Here is a 20,445-nt window from a genome sequence, read left to right as displayed (position 1 = left end):
TAAGCTTGAAATAGTGATATTTATCAAAATCACTTTATTCTACTCTCATTTAAAAAAAACCAACCAACAAACTAACCAGCAAGTATAAGAGTGAAAAACCAAGGCTTTTTTTTCAACTTCATTTTGTCTTCACTTTTTAAACTTTTTAACATCAAATGAGACATTTTTAAAAATCTAAAGTTAATCCTGCAGCAAGCAGTCTGATTTTTGAAAATTATAAAGTGTATTTCTTTATAACATATGTCACCTTAAAAATGGAGCCCACATTACATGAAAAAAACTAGGTCTTTTCTTTGGACAACTTAAAGGATTTTAAAGAACAAAATCCAGTTTCTCATTCTTTCCCACTCCTTCATTTGTCTGTCTGGCCCTCCTCTTTTCCTCTATACCTTCCCTGTTTAGTAGTAAGAAACTAAGTTGCTCGGGGGAAATGTAGTGGAGTACAAATAGGCTATACATTTTGTTTAGGAATCATAGTGGAGTGAAAATGCAAGTTGTCTTAAATACAGAAACCCAGATAACATAGAATCTGACAACTTCAACACCTTAACAAAGTATTATTATGTATTTACATCACACCACTGAAAAAATTTGTATTTTTGAGAAATTAAAAAAACAAAACAAAAAGACAACAGTCTCAGACAAACAGCCCCTTATCATATTTTTTTTTAAGAAAAAAAAAAACCGTGGCGCCTTTTCATTATCCATAAAATCCTGCATTATTTTGGAAGTACTTCCGCTCTGCTGATGTCACTTCCTGAGGAGAGAATCAAGATAGGGCCATTCTCTTTAGTGTTTGCCCTGTTCTCCCAATGTCCACCTCCTCACCGCCCGCATTTTGATACAAAAATATCATAGACTGACTCTTGGAACTGGCCATTAACAGAAGGAAACCATAGTAAACCACCATGTACTATGGAGTAACTATAATCTGAGCCTAAGGAACGACGAGGTGAGGTTTATTTTGTGCAGTGACTTGCCGAGAGGGTTGGGGTTAGCTTGCTAGCCAGCTAGCTAGCAAGTTAACCGGCTCTTCTCAGACTCCAGGAATAAGACGTTTAATCAGCTAATAAACCAATGTCAAGTATTGATGACAATTAGCTGTTAGTGCATCTTCCTTAAGACACAATTGCTGCAATCATTCAGGCGTTAATGTTCATTTTACAGAGGTTTTTCCATCATGTCCATCCCTGCTACTGTACTGCCAAAAAGCTAACGCTAGTTTGCTAACGTGGTCCTCTGGGAAAGCTCGCATAGCTACCCGTCGGCCGGATTTAATTCACAGCGTATTAATGTCATACTAATAATAATGTCTGCTACAAAGGTCCTTTCACACAGATAGTGAAATGATAAGGAAATAAACAAGACCGGTGATGTTTGAGGTATTTTCTTTGCATATTTGCAACGGTTGAAGCTCCGTTTTGTAACAGCTAACTAGCTTGCCGGTTAATCTTTAAAACCACCGTTAGCAATAATGTATGTTGACTTTTTATCAGTAAATCACTCGATATGTACGGCCAACATTTAGTAACGCTGGGTTGAGGTACACCATAAACCAGTGCATGTGAAGTTTAATTAAATCACAGTTTTTAAAAAAAAGGCTTCAAGGGCCCCACAACACCCAGACAATAATCGACACCTCCCAAGCGTGAATGAGGAGGAAATAATTAGGACGTTTTTGGATCAGCAGCATCCTAAATTGACAACCAGGGTACCGCAAATGTTGGTGGAGAGACAAGCTAAGAAAAGATAACACTAGTGGGGATAACGTAGGTTTTGCTCTGTCACATCCTCTTGTGTCTCCAAAATTGTGTTGTGCTGCGTGTCGTCCTGTGGACCCTGCACACATTTCTCTGTACCTTTGATGTGCATTTTTAGGGCCATATAGTCTGTATTCTGAGACCTTTATGAATGTTGCTGATGCTTAAGAGAATATAACAATGCAAAGTTAGCTTTCAGAGTTGTCAGTTGTTCTTGCGCTCCTGTCTATGTAAGTTACCTATCTGTAAATTTAAAGTAAGTAAGTAATAGAAATCACAGTGAAACTAATAACTAATTCATGATGAATTATCTCTCTGTTGCCACAGATGGAACATCTTAAAATAAGAAATATCCTCACGTGTAATATTTGCACAAAGGCCAATAGGGGTGTGCAGCACGGCCCTAAAATGAAATCACAATATTTAAGGATATTTTTGCGATAATTCTATCCTTGATGATATGACAAAACACTGAAAAATATAAAAAAGGTTTTTTATTATTAATAACAAAAACATACAACTGCAACAAATTAAGTGTGATAGTTTTATATGTCAGCATAAACATAAGTTTGCCTTTAGATATTAAGTAAAAAAAAAAAAAAAGAAATCTGTAATTTCAACAGTAACCTGTAGCAAATTGCTCTCAGCCATGCTTGTTGTTGCTTTGTGTGACGTTATGATGCATATGTGAATATGTTGGAATGTTATCACAATATGATTTGTTAATCATATTAAAAGTTACTCTGGTATTATCCTGAATGAAATAATGTGGCACACTCATAATGGCCAAGAATAGAAATATTCTGTAATTGTGACCAATGACAACAGTGCAGAAACCAAAGCTTGACAGAAACATTGACTTTAATGTTAATTTTGCACACCCTGCTGCTTTTTGTCATATATTAAGAAGACTGCTTCATACATAGCCTAAGCTTTGTTCTTCACTGCATTGTGCTTTTTTTACTGTGGCCAAACAATCTGGAAAATCATGTCAGAGGATTATTGTATTGTAAATCTTATCTGCATGCATGGTTGGAAATTAGCACCAGCACCAGCCAAATACTGGTACAATATGCAAGGGGCTGCTGGATTGGCTTTAATCACCAGCCAAAAAAAACAAAAAAACAATGCTAATCTGTAGATGGCTGGTAGATTTTGGGATACATCAGCCATCGTGGCTTGTGGACAAAAAGGTTCATTTCCAACCTTGTCTGTACAGCAAAATATACCTAGAACTTACCAAGTTAATGTGTATTGGATTCATATAGGTCTATTTTTAGTTTAACAATCATAAGATTAATCTGAAAAATGCACCATTTTCAGGGTGTAAAGTTGAGTTTAAGGGTGCAGAAGCTTCCTGTGAAGCTCAGTAGTTAGTAGTGTTGCCTTACAACAAGGAGGTGCTGGTTTCAATCTTACCCGGCCAGCTGGGGCCCTCCTGTGTAGATTTTGCATGCTCTCCCCAACTTTGCATGGGTTCCCTCCAGTCCTAACTAAATTGTGCATACATGTGAATGTGCTTTGTCTTTGTAAGGTCTCTGCCAGGGAATACTCTATGTATTGGTGCTGGAGGCTCCAGTGTCTGTGACAGTTTTCATCTTAGATGAATGGAAAATTATGTAATCTTCATATAGAAAAATGGGCACATTTTAGTTTGTTACTTCACACATCTTTTTTCTTTCTAGGCAGAGCTTACATTCAGACCTCCTCAATCAACAGTTCCTCCCACTTTGGCATTCACCATTGCTGCGCTACAAAGTTCTTATCTTGACCTCAGCCCACGATTGACTAAAATAGACCAACGAGGATGTCCCAGCTCCAGTTTCAGTGTCCAGCCAGCCCCATGCCTGCTGCCTCAGCCCCGCTGCCGCTGGGGCAGCCGCAGCCTGGCTACAGCATCCCCTGTGCCTCAGGCACCCTACCCTCTGAGAGCGCCAGCCAGCCCATGAGGAGCTCTGCGCTACCTGCGGGCTCAGCCACTCCCTACACTACCACCACCGGTTTGTTTGATGTGTTTCATGTTTGCCATTTATTTAGGGCTTTTTAATTGTGCACAGTAAAGCACCTTTGTTTCACCCCTGAAAGAGATAGTTGGCCGATTTTCAACCAAGTTTGAATCAAAACAATGTCGGTAGTTTGTGTAGATGAACTATGGTAAACTTGCCTCCATCTACCCAGCCTGGATACCCCTCCTCCCCCAACACCATAACTCCTCCAAATTACATATTTTACATCATTTGGTGACTGTAATTCTGCATTTTCTACCACCCATGCAGCCAACAGTGTGGACAAGGAGTATACAGCTGATCAAGAGAATTACTCAGATCGAAATTCGATCAAACAGTAAAACTATGCAGTGCTGATCAAATATTAATCAAGATCATGTTACTGCCCTTCTATTTTTTCTTCTAAAATGTTTCCAGAAACATGTTTAACGCCCGTGTTTAGCTGTTATAGTGAGAGTTTTCTGAAAGGGAACTTGGTTCCATACTGCTTCCTGTACAGTGAAAATGGAGGCCAAACAAACATAATCAAATGGTAAGCTTACCACTTAACTGTAAAACAAGATTGCTGGCCACCGTTGTTTCTCTTGGACCAGTCGACATCACGTCATTCACCTGAGGGAGTGTCTGGTGAGGTGTGATGCATTCTCGTAGTTGTAGGTTTTTTACCTTTGTGCAAAAGCGTCCTTTTTCTCTTGTTTTCTCAGATCATGTAGCACCAATTTTAAAAGTATGCAGCTTTCTACTACAGAAAAAGGCCTAGTTTTATGTGAGGACTCTCTTTTCATTGGTGAAATACTTATTTATTTACAAATACCAAATGGAAAAGTATTCTGTGAATTTGTTGGATTCACATCTTGCATTAAAACCCTACTTCAGATTGTGCTGTCTATTGAGGGCTTTCTGTACGCCACGGTCATTTAATTTGAAATATTTAGGATTTTACGCTTCTTGTTATCAAATGATCATTAAGCCCCGTATGTCTCTCTCTCAGAGTTTGTGTATTTGCTGTCAGACTTTTCGTGTAGGAGCAGCTCTTTGTTTTTTTACGTTCATGATCATGTATTTGCCCAGTTGTGAATATTTTGGATCTCTTTTTTGTTTTCTGACAGTATCTAACATGGCAAACCCTAAAGAGAAGACCCCTATGTGTTTGGTGAATGAGTTAGCCCGTTTCAACAAGATTCAACCTGAGTATAAGCTGCTGTGTGAGCAAGGACCAGCTCACTCCAAGGTACTTTGAGAGTAATTTTTAAGAGACAAACTCTGCTGTTGTGTTCTTTTGTCACATTTCCAAATGTAGAATTTGTTGTAATTCCTGTGTCCTGTGCCTATCAGATTTTCTCAGTTAGGCTCACACTGGGAGATCAGCACTGGGAGGCAGAGGGGACCAGCATCAAGAAAGCCCAGCATTCCGCTGCTGCATCTGCCCTCGCTGAGACAACGCTCCCTAAACCCACTGTGAGGACACCCCGCAACACAGGCAAGAACCCAGGTGGGCTCTTCCCACTGGCCTGGTCACAGTCTCTTTAATGTTTGTTAACACTTGGTAGAGAAGAGTTTTCTCATATATAGTTTCATGTTTGTTTTTCTTTGTGTTGGCCTTACAGTAGATGGCATGACACATACCATGGAGTTAAATGCACTATGTATGAAGCTTGGTAAAAAGCCTATGTACAAACCCATCGACCCATACCCGGCGATGAGACCACCAAACTTCAATTACAATGTCCGGGCTCCAGGACCTTACCAGCGCTCTATGCAACAGTAAGTTTCCTTTACTTTGAAGAAAAAAGAACCTTCTGCCACATTGTTCAAATTTTAAATAATCTCCAGGGTTCCCACGGTCATGGAAAACCAGGAAAACCCATGAAATTTTGCAATCTAATTTTCCAGACCTGGAAAAGTCATGATTTTCTTGTGTGCAATAAAATAAATTGTTACAGTGGTCTCTCAGGGAAAACCTTCCACATAATGTAACATACCGTATTTTATTTTGTAAGTTCACTGTTGACAAAATGTAGCTCTAAAATACGTCGACCTATGGCTGCATGATATATTGTTTCAGCATCAACGTAGTGATGTGCAGTAGTTGCATCAAAGAATGAATGTTGTCAAGTCAGGCAAATTAACTCAAACAACTTATTTTCTGCTTGATACATATCGCTGCTGTCGGGCACAAACCTCCAAACCAAATGGTAAAACCCACTGATCAATTTAGAGGGGGACCAATAGAATTTATTAAAAAAAAAAAAAAAAAGTAAAATGTGGAGATGCGAGGTTTGCGCCTGACAATGACGATATGGAAAACTGGCATGGTTCTCATTTTCTGTGACTAATACCAGTTAGGCCTTCCCCTTGAAGACTGTTTACATTCAAATGTGACATAGTGTGGCCACGCAAGACTCTTCTGCGTGTGTGTGAGTGAGTAGAAAAGTACCGTAACCGGGCCAGCAAGTGCCGCAGACATAGTGACACATATGCTTTTGCAAAATGGAAGTTTTACTATGCTTCCTTGAAAAGTCATGGAAAAATGTTGTGCCATAGCAGGATTTAGGGAAAATTTTAATTTCTACCTTGTACCTTGTAAATTTGTCCATGAGAATGTGTGGGAACCCTGAATCTCATTAAGTCTCTTTTTGAGTTGGAAAAAATGTGCCATTTTATTTTTTGTGTGTCTAGGTATTATTACCCATTTCCTCCAGTGGGACCAATGATATACCACATGGAGCTTTCCATCGGAGGCCAGCAGTTTATTGGGAAGGGACGCACACGGCAGTTGGCCAAACATGATGCTGCTGCCAAGGCCCTGAAAGTGCTGCACAAGGAGCCAATATTGCAGCAGTTGCCAGTGGTGAGAAAAGAAATGCACATTCAGCATGAAATGTCGCTCGAAAGCCTTTGTGCAGTTTTATTCATACTTATTGTTTTTCTTTCTTTAATATGTTTTCTGCTCCTGACAGATGAATGGAGAGCCTGAGGAGGAGGAGAACCTCAACAAGTCAGAAATCAGTCAAGTGTTTGAAATTGCATTGAAACGCAACTTACCTGTCAACTTTGAGGTGACTTATATGTTTCTTTTTATGGATGTTAGTAGGAATGCAAGAGTTTAGTTAAATGTATTTATTTTGCAATAACATTTCCCAGGCATGGAAAAGTATTGGAGCAGTAAGAACCATTGAAAGTTTTTGAAAAAATAATCTAAGTTTGTTGTCTGTAATAAATTGGCTTGAGGGGATAGGCATACAGCTTAAACGGCTACATTTTGTGTTTATTTTTACTTTCTTTTTTTTTTTTAATTTGGCTATGATTTTTTTCTCAAAACTTTTGGGAAAGTTTTCTTTTAAATTCAAATTTTGGCAATTAAAAAAAAAAAAAAAAAGAAAACACTTTTTGTAAGAAAACAGATTTGTAGTGCATGTTTCCTTCAAACAAAACCAACAAAATTACACCGGTTATGACAGCCAGATACTGTAAAAAAAGAAATTATGGTTGGATTATCAAATTTCTGACTGTCCTTGAACACATCATTGGGGACACTGATATTATAATTGAATCTTATACATTTGAAAAACACTGGGCAAGGAAGAAAAATGTTTTGGGTTCTTGAAAAGTCACAGAAAAGTTTGACATTTGTGTGGGAACCCTGTGTCTATTTTAATTATAGAAAACCAAAATGCTCTTCTATATTATGTTTTCCAGGTTTTAAAGGAAGAAGGCCCTCCCCATATGAAGAGTTTTGTAGTATGTGTTACAGTTGGGGAATTCATGGGAGAAGGCGAGGGAAAGAGTAAAAAGATTGCTAAGAAGCTGGCAGCAGCAGCGGTGCTGGGGGAGTTGAAGAGGCTACCCCATATACCCAGTGTAGAAAAGACGCTGCCACGCATCAAAAAGAAAACCAAATCCATCATCAAGGTAACGTAACCGTTAACATAACCACTAAGCTGCAATCATATAATCATTACAGACCTGAAGGCTCTTAATTAAGTAATGATAAACCTGTCAACACCAACAGCTGCAGACCAGCCCAGAATATGGCCAGGGAATGAATCCCATCAGCCGCCTGGCTCAGATCCAGCAGGCCAAGAAGGAGAAGGAGCCGGAGTACAGCATGGTGACAGAGCGAGGTTTACCTCGCCGCAGGGAGTTTGTCATGCAGGTGATTCAACATCATCAGAGGAATGCCCTCAGCGTGACTTACACCACACCTGTCTCTGTTTTCCACTGGATTTGCTTTTTAATTTCTAATTTAAATTCAGTTTTTTCTTCTTGTGTTTGCTGCTTGTTTTTCTGGTACAGGTGACAGTGTGCGGCCAGACTGCAGAGGGAATGGGACCTAGTAAGAAGGTGGCCAAGAGGAACGCAGCAGAGAAAATGCTGGAGCTCTTGGGATATAAAGTGCCTCAGCCTCAGCCCCCGAAACCGGCACTCAAAACTGATGAAAAGGTACTGCTGGACCTTATTCGAGCAAGTCTTGTTAACTTAGCAGACAAGAAAGACATCCGTAACACACTGTCCTTCATGTACATTTATTGTTTTTGTAATCTTTAGACTCCAGTGAAAAAACCTGGTGATGGGCGTAAAGTGACCTTCTTTGAACCTGGCTCTGTAGAGGACGTGGCATTGAGTAAGTTACAATATATCTACCAGACTCACATATTTGGCAGTGGTTTATTGTGTGATTTACTCTGTCATTTCTGTTGTGCTAATGCGCCGCTCACCTATGTGTTTTTCCTTTCAAGGTTCCAAGGAGGAGGACTTTCGCCTGCCTTACTTGAGCCATCAGCAGCTGCCTGCAGGTATCCTGCCCATGGTCCCTGAAGTGGCTCAAGCAGTCGGGGCCTGCCAAGCATCCCAGGCCAAGGACTACAGTCGAGCTGTACCCAACCCAGGCAAGGCCACAGTCACTGCCATGATTGCAAACGAGTTGCTTTACGCAGGGACATCACTGACTGCTGAGACTATCCTAAAGAACAAAAATAATCTGAACCAACTGCCCCACGGACCTCTCACCAGGCCGTCGGAACAGCTTAGCTTTCTTGCGTCGGTGCAGGGCCTGCAGGTAACTGACAGCATGTTCTGCTTTGGCCAGCATACATGTGATTAAGAAAACAAAGAATTGTGAAGATTAATTGAAAGATTTTCATTTGCTTGCAGGTGGAATACAAAGATTTCCCCAAAAACAATAAGAATGAGTTTGTGTCACTGATTAACTGCTCCTCCCAGACACCACTCATCAGTCATGGGATTGGGAAAGATGTAGAATCCTGTCATGATATGGTGAGTTGTTTTTTTTTAACTACATAATGTTACATCATGTCCAACTGGACGCAACACCAGTGAGTGCCAGTGCTTCCTGGACACCCACTCCCTTTTATGGACGAATACCTACTACCCAGACCGTGCAGCTTAACATGACGGGGTTTACTCAGATGAGAAGTCGTTGCCTCTTAGAAATGGTCACTGCAGTTACTCATGCTGTTCTTCACCTCTGCAGGCTGCATTGAATATATTGAAGTTGCTCTCGGAGTTGGACCAGCAGTCAAATGAAAGGACAGGAAATGGACCAGTTTCTCGGTAAGCTGTGACAAACTCTCTCTCTCTGCTTACATAAAGCTGTGTTTACAAAAAAGATTCTGCTAATAATCATAATGAGTAATTAGAATAAAAATGCCTAGTGTAAATACTTCAGTCAGCATGAAATGCCTTGTTCTCGAGATGCTGGGCCTCACTTAGCAGTGCTCTCTAATTTTCCAAGCGCTGCATGTTTCCCAGGGAACTTTGGGAAATAATCTGATAATTATAGCATAAATAGAAGGCTCAGCTTTTGCTTAATAACCCTGGTTGGGGTATACCCTGATAAAAAAATCCAAATTGTGTAAAAAAAAAAAATCATGCCAAAAAACAAAAATAAAGAGGAAAACATTCATAGCCTTAAAATTTTTTAAAAACAATGGAAAAAAACAAAAACATATTTTTTTAAAAAAGATAAAGACTTAAATGTTTATTACAATAGTTTGTAATTAATCCTCTATCAATAGTCTGATTAATCAACTAATCATTGCAACTGTTCTTGTACACACTGTTAGGTAATTTATTTGATATAAAAAAAATCATATTTTTTGTTTTTCATGAAAAAAATCTAAATCTGTAAAGTAATTAAAGCTGTTAGATACAGTGTAGGGAGGTAAAAAGAACAATATTTCCCTCTGAAATGTTAAAGTAGTAAGTGACATGAAAAGAAAATACTAAAGTAAAGTACAAATACCTCAAATTTGTGCTTAAATACAAAACATGAGTCAATGTACCAAGTTACATTTCACCATTGTGCACGTGTTTATAGGCCTATGGGCCTAATAATTACATACATTCAAATGAATAAAGTCTGGTGTACGTAAACACAGCCATCAAGTGAATATTTTGGGACAGATTAACTGCAAACATTATATGTGTTTATTTTCCACAGGTGTGGCAAGCAGGAAATCGAAGGTGACTTGCACCTCAAACAGGCTAACTCAAGCACATTGGCACAGACCCTGGATGGCACTGTTTAGATGATCAGGTTTGGTTGTCTGTAAAAGCACTAGAGAAAACTCAGACACTGTGTTCTTAGTTTAGAAGGCTACAGGGAGCTTTGAGCGCTGTAGGCTCTAAATCATCACTGTCCATATTCATCGTTCCAAAACGTTCACAGTTAAACAAGATTGATTGGAAAAAAACTGGGTTCTTCCCCTTGATGTTGTTTAATTGTTCACAGTATTTATTTTGTTGCTTTGTAGAAAAAGTAGCTGCATCCTAGTCAATGAGTTGGGGGTTTACTTATTGGAGAAAAAAAAGAAGCGATTAACTGTGAATTCTGTTTTTGTTTTGCCTAGAACTTGTTTCCTGTCTGTGAGACCTTCTAACTCTTGTTTTTAAGTCTTTTACTTTTTATCCCCCGCTGAGGTAGTTCATTAAACACGATCCTATAAAGGTTTGGACCTCATCTTTGTCTAGGGTGCAGCTGGCGAACCTCTGTTGATTTTCCTAGAGTGCTTTATATCAACAACCACAAGTGAAGTGTTATTGACATTACCATGTAGGGCTGGGAAGAATTTGTGAATAAATGTAGCGTGTGATGTAATGTGACGTTGTCTCTGCTGTGTGTGGCAGGGACGGTTCCCTGTTGCGTCAGTTTACCCGATACTCCCTTTTCCTCCCTTTATGTCAGCCTCCCTTCTCTTTCCGCTCCCCATGGTAATTAAACTTTACGTGCTTACGTGCACAAAACAAAGACCTTAGTTATCTTGTGTTTTTATTTACCTGCCAGTGGTGGAAAATACAACTGAAAAGTATAGGATATTAAGGGCTATGCTATAATTCAGTATAATTTGTCAGCTTTCAGTGTATCATCATTATGTAATCCTATTTATTGTGTCAGCTTCTTTCCAAATTAATGATTCTAACACTGTAAAAAAAAACTTAAACAATGAGTTATTTAAAGGCCCAGACACCAAACCATAAACAATAAACAGCCAACTAACCCCTAAATTCTGCGCCTGCGTGAGAGAAAATAACTTCATACCAGCAGATGGTTTTAGTCTGTATTCATTAAAAAAGGGAAGACCATCAGGATAGATCCAAAACTCAGGTTAGCCAGTTAACTAGTTAGCACATTAAAAACACAACCTGGTGATTAAAGAACAAAGGATATTTACCATGTGGCAGCTTATGATAACACAATCATGAACTGTCTCTAAAGAGCTCAAAGGCTCCCTCCTGACTTGAGCAGCTTTTCTGCTTTCCTCACTTATGTTTCTCATGCGCTGAGATGAACTGCCAGTCAGTGAATTCCGACGTGCTCCAACAAGGACCAACAAGTGCCAGCGATATGAGAAACACCGCCAAAACTAGGGCGACAGACATACTCACCATCATTCTGACATTGACCAACAGCTGACTGTTGGCTTGATGTTTCACGGCTCTTAGTTGTGTCCTTCAAATCAAAAGTTTTGATCAAATCCTAGGTCTGATTCTTGTGATATATGCCTTGTTGAAACCATAAAATACCTCTGCTGTTAACATTTGCAGGGTTCCCACGGTCATGGAAAAACCTGGAAAAGTCATGAAATTAGTAAAAATCACTGAAATATTTTAAAAAATCACCAAATTTTGTTGTGTTGTAAACTTAATTGCTACAGTAATCTTTTGGGGATAATCTTTCTTCATTTTCTGTTAGTTAGCTGTTGACGTAACAAAGCTCAGTATATATCGTTTCAGCATCGAGGTTGTGTTGCGCAATATTCACATTGAAGGGCATATGATAAGTCAGACAATTTCACTTAAACAACTAATTTGCTGCTTTATTCATGACTAACTTCAGCCAAGTCTTCCTTTTCAGGACAGGTTATGTGTTTATGTGACAGTGTGGTAACGTTTGCTATGGGAAGTAAGACTTTCCTGCACGTGCGCATGTAGGAAAGTATCGTAAGTGGGCCAGCAAGTGCTGCAGACATTAAATAATATTAAGGTGTTTAGGTGTTTATTAAGGTGATTAGTTTTGATACAAAGTTAAAGTCAGGAAACATATCTTAATCTTTTCTTATAAAAGTTTGCTATTTGCATTTTTCTGCCTGGGACGCTCTGACTGGAGACATTTTAAACAGCACTTCCTTACATTATGTTGTGGGAAATGCCTCATCATTAGTCACGCTTGCTCTCTTGCATGAAAACATTTTTGCGCAGTGATTACCTTTTGCTGTATCACTGCTGTCTGTTGAGATTAGCCACACTTGTAAGCACTTGAAAAAACTGTGTGTGCATTGACACGTGCATAATCTGAAAGGTAGAGGGAGAAAGTGCAGTAGCTTCAAAATTGGCCAACTGGAAAGCCCCTTTTAGGAATCTGTGATAAAAGTGGAGAAAAAAAATACGTTTCTGGAATAATTCATCCTTGCTTCTTAGCCCCTGACTTAGTACAAGCATCGTTCCACTGTCGCCTTTAACAACCTTACTTCTTTGCTCATTTACATGTTTTGTGAATAGTACAGGTACATTAATTGCTTGCTCTCACCACACAGTGTGTTTAGTGGTTTTCAGTCATTTTATTTTATGTAAACATAATACAGCACAATAGTCTGTTACATTATTAAGATATAGATATTTAAGACACTTCAAGTCCTGTTTTGGCCAGTCCAGGATTCAGTCACTAAGTATTTTACAGGTGTATAATGAACTTAGTTTGAAGGGACTTTAAACTTTATCTTAACATCATCAAAATGTTTTTAGGGTGCTGATGACCACTTGGCTGAGTCGTCATCTAGTACACACTTCTGAGTGATCAGACTAAAGATCTAAAGCACCTTCCATTTGGCTTCTGCATTACTTCTGGTCATCCGTATGTATTATGTTGCTGAAGTTCAGCTCACTGCTGTCAAAACCAGCAGATGATGGTTTTTTTTTTATCTTTAATTTTTTAATTTTTATTTATATATATATTTTTTTTTTAATTAATTTTATTTTAATTTAAAGGTTATGGCTCCCAAAAGTTGTCCTAACTGTACTTGGGTACAATTATGCAACTGCAATGGCAGCATTAGAAACTTTCTTTTTGCAATCAATAAAGGGGTACATGCACTTGTCGGATCCCATGAAACGATACGTGACCACGTTTGATTCCCATGGCAACAACCTGCAAAGACACATAAGATACTAAGCGTCAGCTGCAAAGCAATGGACGTGTACAAAAACCAGACTTAAATATTGACTCTGGTTATCAGAAATCTGAATCAGAAATACTTAATTGATCCCATGGGGGAAATTGCCGTTTGTTACAGTCGCTCTGATGCCAAGCATAGAGAATTATATTAAGTAGAAATAAGTGCCAGCACAAAGTATGTAAAAATATAAAATACAAATACAGTTATAAGACACAATTAGTAGTAGTATGTGAATATTTAGAATTATGTATAAATAAATATGTATTTTGTGCTGAGTATGTAAAGTCTGGCTTGAACTGCAATGCAATGTATAAAACTAATATGTAAATTTTGAAATATAAAATATGTTTGATGCTACAGTGTCCAACAGATATGTACATGAGTAAGAATAAGTAAGAAAATACTATACAGTATGTGTAACATATTTAATATAGCCTACATTCAAAGAGTTAATATGAGGGTGTGGCTTTGTACATACGCTCTGGAGATGACAGGCAGGTATGTGAGGCGAGGGATGCACACTAATGGTTGGTCTATCAGGATGGCGTTCATGGCCTGCTCGACACAGTACTGGGGCTCCAGAGGGGGTAGGAGCAGTTCCACTTCCTCCCTGTCAGTGGAACCAGAGGGCAAACATGCTTTCACTTATGAGTCAGTATGCAGCGTTTTGACAGCAAACATAAGCAGCCACTGGTGGCAGAAGTCAACACACCCATATTCCTGTTTTTGTTATATGATTGTTTTAGGCTGTGAAATAGTCCAGCATTTTTAAAAATGATACATTGTGCCCCCAAACCTAGTGAAAAATGACATATTTATTGATTTTCTCGACCTTCAAACCCCATATGAGAGCACAACTTTTCAACTTGGCATATCTGTTTGATCTGAGGGTGACAAGCATATTGAGATTTGCAACAATGATATTTTATCATGTTGATTTCATACTTTTGCCTAGTTCTTTTACTGACTTTTTTGTGTATGTTGATGTATAGGTACATTGCTGCTTTTTTCTTTAACTTTAAGTCTTGTAAGTTGTACAGAGTGCTTTTAAAGTTAAATTTCCAACTACAGTCAAACTATAAGCACTTGCTCTGCCATGCTTTTTTTCAGATTCTGTCATGAACTCTTGGGTTCGAATCAGTCTATCCAGATTCTAGGAAATACAGTTTAATGGTACAATATGATTAAAATTAAGCAGTGTATGATAATTTTGTTGACATACCGTATCTTGCAGCCTTCAAACATGCCTGTGTCCACGATATAGGGGCATACGAGAGTCGTCTTCACTCCATCGATCTCCTCGGCCAGCAGCTCATGGGCCATAGACTCATGGAAGCCAACTGCAGCAAACTTACTGGCACAGTAATCCTGTCTCAAACAAAAATCAAAGCTTGAGAAATATTAATAGTTATTTACGATTTTCCAGAACAACTGAGACTGCTGTTATTTGTTTGAATTTGTTGCTTCATTTCCTGACTTGTGCACACAAGCGTGTGAACGGCTGTAACAGTAAATCTGTTATATCTTAGAGTTGCAGTGATGTTTTCACTCCCTGGTTCACCTCCACACAAGCTGTGCTGAAGAGGCCGAGGACGCTGGCAATGGTGATGATGTGTCCGTGATTCTGGGCCTTCATCTGAGGGAGGAAGGCCTTCGTTGTCTGAGGCATGTACACACACACACACACACACACACACACACACACACACATACATTGTTAAGATGGCATCAAGTTATAATAAGGTAACAAATCCGTGCGGTGATCATACGACTTATAATGACTTAGATGTTGCTCAATGTGAAGGAAGCTTATGTTAAGCGAGCAGCTACATATTAAGAGGATTTCTGTGTGGAACCTTCTCTATAGTGTATAGTGTGAGACGGATAAAGCTATTAACGCAATACATTTTGCGTGTTGTGTCACGCTGACTGCGCACAATAATCTGCTCTGTTTGGCAGCTGATGCTGAAAAGATTGTTTATTGTGAAATTCAAAAGCTTTATTTCTAGGTAATGCTGAATCATTTTTTTGTGTTCCACCTAAAAGCAGATTTGATTGATTTCAAGAGATTATTTAGTGTTAACAGATCTGTAAACGAAATGGTAAAAAAAAGGTGGCACACCATCAAAACAGTCCAGTGTGTATGCAGCTTTATATTTTATTAAGATGTCATTACTGACTTGTTTCTGACAAAGCATGAGGTAGTGTTCGTGCCAAACAAGGTGTTTGGTATTGTTTGAAATAAGCAACATTTTTATGTTTTCTTTTTTTTTCAAATAACATTAATCGATTGTTAATTTTACTTACAAACAATTAAGGAAAGTGCTTACGACTTGCAACCTTTCTCTTGATTCTATAATATATGTGTTTGTTGTGCAAGTTACTTGAAATTTGCAATTAGTTTCAGTTATTACTCTCAAAATTAATCAAATTACTTGACCAATAACTGAATACAACATTAATCAGTTACAGGGAAAATAAATTCTATGTTACTTTTAAATGCCAGCTTCGGTTCTCTTATTGAGGCAGTGATTTGCTGCTAAACACAGCTGATCCACTGAGGATGGCATCTGAATGATATTGAATTGACTGTTTTGATGGTGTGCTCCCTTTTTCCACTCTGAAAATTTAATTGAAACGTTTCTATCTCTGTCTTTTGTTGAAATAATTTTCTCAACAAGAGCTACTGATCGGAAAATATGAACAAGAGTTTTATTCCTTTGCCACAATTAAAGTACCAATTATCATTCTGGATGAGCAGATTAATAGAATAAAAGTTTTGTCCTACAAACCTGCACTGAGATAACTGGTTGAAACTGGAGCAGATTGTTTTTTTGTTTTTTGTTTTTTTTTAATAACATGGGGAGAAGGCAACAAGCAACTTAACAAACAAAAGTTTGCAAAAAATAATAAAAAAGTTATAAGAAAATTACTTGAAAATATGCAAACCAAAAGGGAAAAAAGTATTTATTTAATACAATTATATATAATTGTATGTATTGTATTTTTTTTCTGTGACATGATTTTAAATATAAAATTATTATAATTTTATATATAGTTTTCAGGACATGTCTTCCTATTTTTGGATCATTTCTAGTAATCCTCTTTTTTAAAACTATATTTTAGGTAATTTTCTTTGGAAACTACTAATTTCTTGAAATTTGTGGGACATTTCCTGCCTTTTTTTCCCCATGTTATCAAAAGAAATCAGACCAATTTGCTCAGGTTTCAAAGGGCCAAATAGCTTGTGAAAGGCATCTGAACGCTGTACAAGAAAACGGATGTCTATCCAGGTTTCAAAAGGTTAATATAAAAAAATAAACAGATGTTTAATGCCTTCTAGGAAATTTAGCAGGGCTGGGCAATACATAGATATTATACTGATATTGTGATATCACTAGATTTTATCAAAGATTTTAGATGTTGTAATATTATAAGCGTTGTCTTTTCTGGACTGTTCTAGCTCCTCTGTTATTTGTTTTTAACGACTTGGTCACTATATCCACATTACCGATGATTATTCATCAAAAAGCTCATTATGTAAATATTTTGTGAAAGCACCAATAGTCAACCATACAATATCATCGCAATATCGATATCAACATTTTTGGTGAAAAACATTGTGATATTTGCTTTATTCCATATTGCCCAGCTCTAAAATTTAGCATTATTAATAAGTCAAGGGCAGCTGGACCTCCTGTTTGGTCTTGTTTGACCTCTCTTCTGAGTGGGCGGGCAACACTTTAGGTGTGATTGGTAAAATGTCTTCAACATAGTTCATTTTGACCAAAGTGTCTCACCCAGAAGAGGGCGTGGCAGTTGACTTTCATGGTCCTCTCCATCAGTTCATCAGGACAGTCCAGCATGCGCTCCCCAGCCACCACTCCAGCGTTGTTCACCAGCATTGTAACGTCCCGGCCCAGGTCCTTCCGCACGAGCTCTGCGTTGCGATACACATCCTCCCTGTTGGTCACATCCACCGTGTACATGTGCGCCGTACCCCCCATCTCATGCACCAGCTTGGCTGTCTGCTCGTTGGAGCTGCTATTGATGTCCCACAGCACCACCTCTGCCCCGTGCTTGGTGAATTCCTGAGCAAAGAGACGCCCCAGGCCGCCACCTGCCCCGGTGATCAGCACCAGCTCGCCATCAATGGGTTTGGTGCGCGGGCGCAGGACGGCCCGCACAGAGTTGCGCAGGATGAAGTAAATCACATCCAGCAGCATCATCTGGAGGTCCATTAGAAAAATCATTTTGATCTACTTTAGTGCTGAAGGTCTTGATCGACTTTAGTGGTTTAAACTGTACACCTGGTATCTGTGAAGGCGTGTTTCCTACGGCCGGACTAAATGTTATAGAGTGGAAAAGATGCAGACAGCCAAGCTGGTGTTTCCCCCCTTCTGTGACTCTCAGCCTCCATCTGTGGTTTATTTAAACACTCTCCTCGCGGATTAGAGGGAATATCCTGAGCTTTAATAAAACCACTTATGTTGCAAGCTTTGAATGTATGCATTTTCATCATTACTGAGGAAAATAACATGTGCTAGGCAGCATTACATTCTTGAAGTTTCAGGGTCTTTGTGCACAGCTTGCATATACAGTACACGTGAAACGCAACATAGGCTGTATAAAAAATGTGCACTTTTTTAAATTTGTGGAAATTGTGTATTTAAAAACATTAGAAATGCTTTTTCGAGTTGTAAACAAAAGCCTTCCTGTCTGCATTCATTTCTTTGGTATCAATGTTATTCTGGGTTATCCTTTGGTTGATATTAGATCAGCAAAAATAAGCTTTGGGCTTCGGTCTATTCTTTGTTCAGTCATTGACTGAGAAAATTAGTGTGAAATAACCTTTTTTTCTCATGATAGAGACAGTCAGTGGCTCAGAGGTTAGAACTGCTGCCTCATAAGGAGATTATGTATATGTGGACTGTAAATCTCTGCATTGTTATTTATGTCCCAAGAAGGCCGCTTGTAGTGTATCACGTTTTTAGCTTAGGCTGAACACTGCCAGCCTTGTTTACTTTGTGTATTGGAATGTGAGCCATATATGGGCGATTTTGCATGTTTTAACCCAATTTATTGTACATGTTGAAATTTGTTTGAGAAAGCAGAACTTACCCAATTGTCATATGCATTTTTGTGCGTCTGCGCAGTTGATAGCTCAGGCTGGAGGCAGTGTGTTTTTGGGTTGTCCCTCCATCTGATACATTCTTGTGAACGCTATATATCTCTCCAATGCCTCGAATAGATTTTTCAAATTTTGTAAACGTTTACTTGGACTCAGTGATGAGATTATTAGATTTTGTGGGCCAAAGGTCAAGGTCACTGTGACTTTATCAGGCTCATAGCCTACTTGTGAACATGATATCTTAAGAGCACTGTAGGAGCCATTAGTTATGTCTGCTTATTTTTTTTTTGTGTAAATAAGATTCACCACAGGTGGCAGTGCAGGTTATTATGGCCGGTAAAGCATACAAGAGGCACAGGTGTTACAGACGGCGTAATCATGCATGGGTGATGGGAAGATCACATGATTTTTACTGCGTGCTCGCCCGTTTTGCTCGTTTTATCATTATAAATATTGTCATCATGTCACCACCGCAAGTTTTGATCACAATAAAAGCTGTTCGTTTATAAATGTGCGTCACTGATTAATCGGAAACCTCACCCAACTGTGTGCCTTCTTGGAATCTCACTGAAACGCGTCATGAACAGGTCTCCACCCGCACCCAGCTGAGCGGCTGAAAAGTAGGTCAAGATAGTTGCTACAAACACCTTGAGGGAATTTCTTCAAATTTGGAACAAAAATTCACTTGCACTCAAGGATAAACTGATTAGATTTGGTGGTTAAAGGTCACAGTGACCTTGCATTTGGCTCATTCTTTTGAAGCAATATCTCAAGAACACCTTGAAGTATTTTTTTCAGATTTGACACAAACATTTACATGGACTCAATGATGAGCTGATTAGAATTTGGTGTTCAAAGGTCAAGGTTACTGTGTCCTTTCATCTGTCTTATTTTTGTAAATGCAATACCTGAAGTTGGCCTTGAGGAGTTTCTGGTCAGAGGTCAAGGTCACAGTGACCTCATAAAACATATTTTTGGGAATAACGCAAGAACCTTGGCTGTCCACCTTGAAACTGTGCTGGTTGTATTGATCTTCTGTGTGTGAAGCATCCATGTTTTCACAGTTTGACTGGTGCATACAACCAGTCAAGCTGCATACAGCCACGTGGTGGTACATCTAGTTTGTTGTCAGTTACTGTATTGTTGAAACTGAGATGAAAGTGGAGTTGAAAATGCGACCTCTTTATCTGACATTATTATGGAGAAAATATTTCTTTCTCTAAAATACAGAACGTATTTACAGAAATGGGTCAGAGCTGTAAAGCAGTTAGCTGAAATACTGCCAAGAATTTTGCCCTTCTGTGACTTGTTGAGCAACACTTGGAAACAAAGTGAGCGTCTTAAATCTGGTGCTTATACTTGAATATTGGCACATAGCTCAAGTGATGTGGATGCAGTGTGGAACTGTGTCTGATGGCTTGCCAGCCAGTTCCCCTGTTGGATATGCCATAAAAAATGGTACATTTTTAACTGTAGTGTTTTCTATTGGCGGGAAGCCATTCAACCCTGGACTATTTCTGCCCTTTCAGAGCTGAGTTTATCAAATCTGTGCAGCTTTTGGGATACAATACATGGTCCAAAAGTAAAAAGCAAATAGTAATTTGTTTTTGAGAACATGGTTTTCTTCAAGTTTACGTTTGGGAAAAAAAGCAGTAAATGGACATCATATCTGTAAGCTACACTGTGAAGCTACACTTAATATTTCTCTCTCTACCAATATTATATATATATAATATATTCTCTGCAGTGTTTACATTTTAAATAGGGACATGTCACTTCATGTCAGCTCTTCTACTATAATATTTTGTTTAATTTTCTTACATAATGTTTTCATTTGATTTTTCTGACACCCC

The 20,445-nt window shown here is 38.6% G+C and overlaps 2 protein-coding genes across 4 annotated transcripts; one reads left to right on the top strand and one right to left on the bottom strand.

The window, feature by feature from the left end:
- The first annotated feature begins 758 nt into the window (after positions 1-758).
- Positions 759-11,036, top strand: stau1 (staufen double-stranded RNA binding protein 1). Of its 3 annotated transcripts, none has more exons than XM_042507407.2 (15): positions 759-952; positions 3,450-3,760; positions 4,876-4,997; positions 5,102-5,258; positions 5,374-5,530; positions 6,446-6,617; positions 6,727-6,825; positions 7,466-7,678; positions 7,779-7,922; positions 8,063-8,209; positions 8,315-8,390; positions 8,506-8,825; positions 8,921-9,043; positions 9,261-9,340; positions 10,230-11,036. In XM_042507407.2, exons 2-15 carry the CDS (start codon positions 3,568-3,570, stop codon positions 10,315-10,317), a joined length of 2,091 nt encoding a protein of 696 aa, XP_042363341.2. In that variant the 5' UTR covers positions 759-952; positions 3,450-3,567; the 3' UTR covers positions 10,318-11,036. The 3 variants fall into 3 exon arrangements, with proteins under 3 accessions (XP_042363341.2, XP_042363336.2, XP_042363350.2); XM_042507402.2 differs by having other exon boundaries at positions 3,446-3,760; XM_042507416.2 differs by having other exon boundaries at positions 760-952; positions 3,446-3,760; positions 5,102-5,246.
- Positions 10,685-20,353, bottom strand: rdh20 (retinol dehydrogenase 20). The gene is made up of 5 exons (XM_042503316.2): positions 17,262-20,353; positions 15,023-15,121; positions 14,684-14,829; positions 13,940-14,071; positions 10,685-13,433 (listed from the first exon to the last, which is right to left on the bottom strand). The coding sequence occupies exons 1-5, from the start codon at positions 17,712-17,714 to the stop codon at positions 13,316-13,318; spliced, it is 948 nt and encodes a 315-aa protein (XP_042359250.2). The 5' UTR covers positions 17,715-20,353; the 3' UTR covers positions 10,685-13,315.
- Positions 20,354-20,445: the final 92 nt, after the last annotated feature.

Source organism: Plectropomus leopardus, chromosome 2, assembly GCF_026936395.1.
Source record: "Plectropomus leopardus strain MGB_pleo_1.0 chromosome 2, ASM2693639v1, whole genome shotgun sequence".
NCBI classification, from domain to species: domain Eukaryota; kingdom Metazoa; phylum Chordata; class Actinopteri; order Perciformes; family Serranidae; genus Plectropomus; species Plectropomus leopardus.
This window is presented reverse-complemented; position numbering and strand designations above follow the sequence as displayed.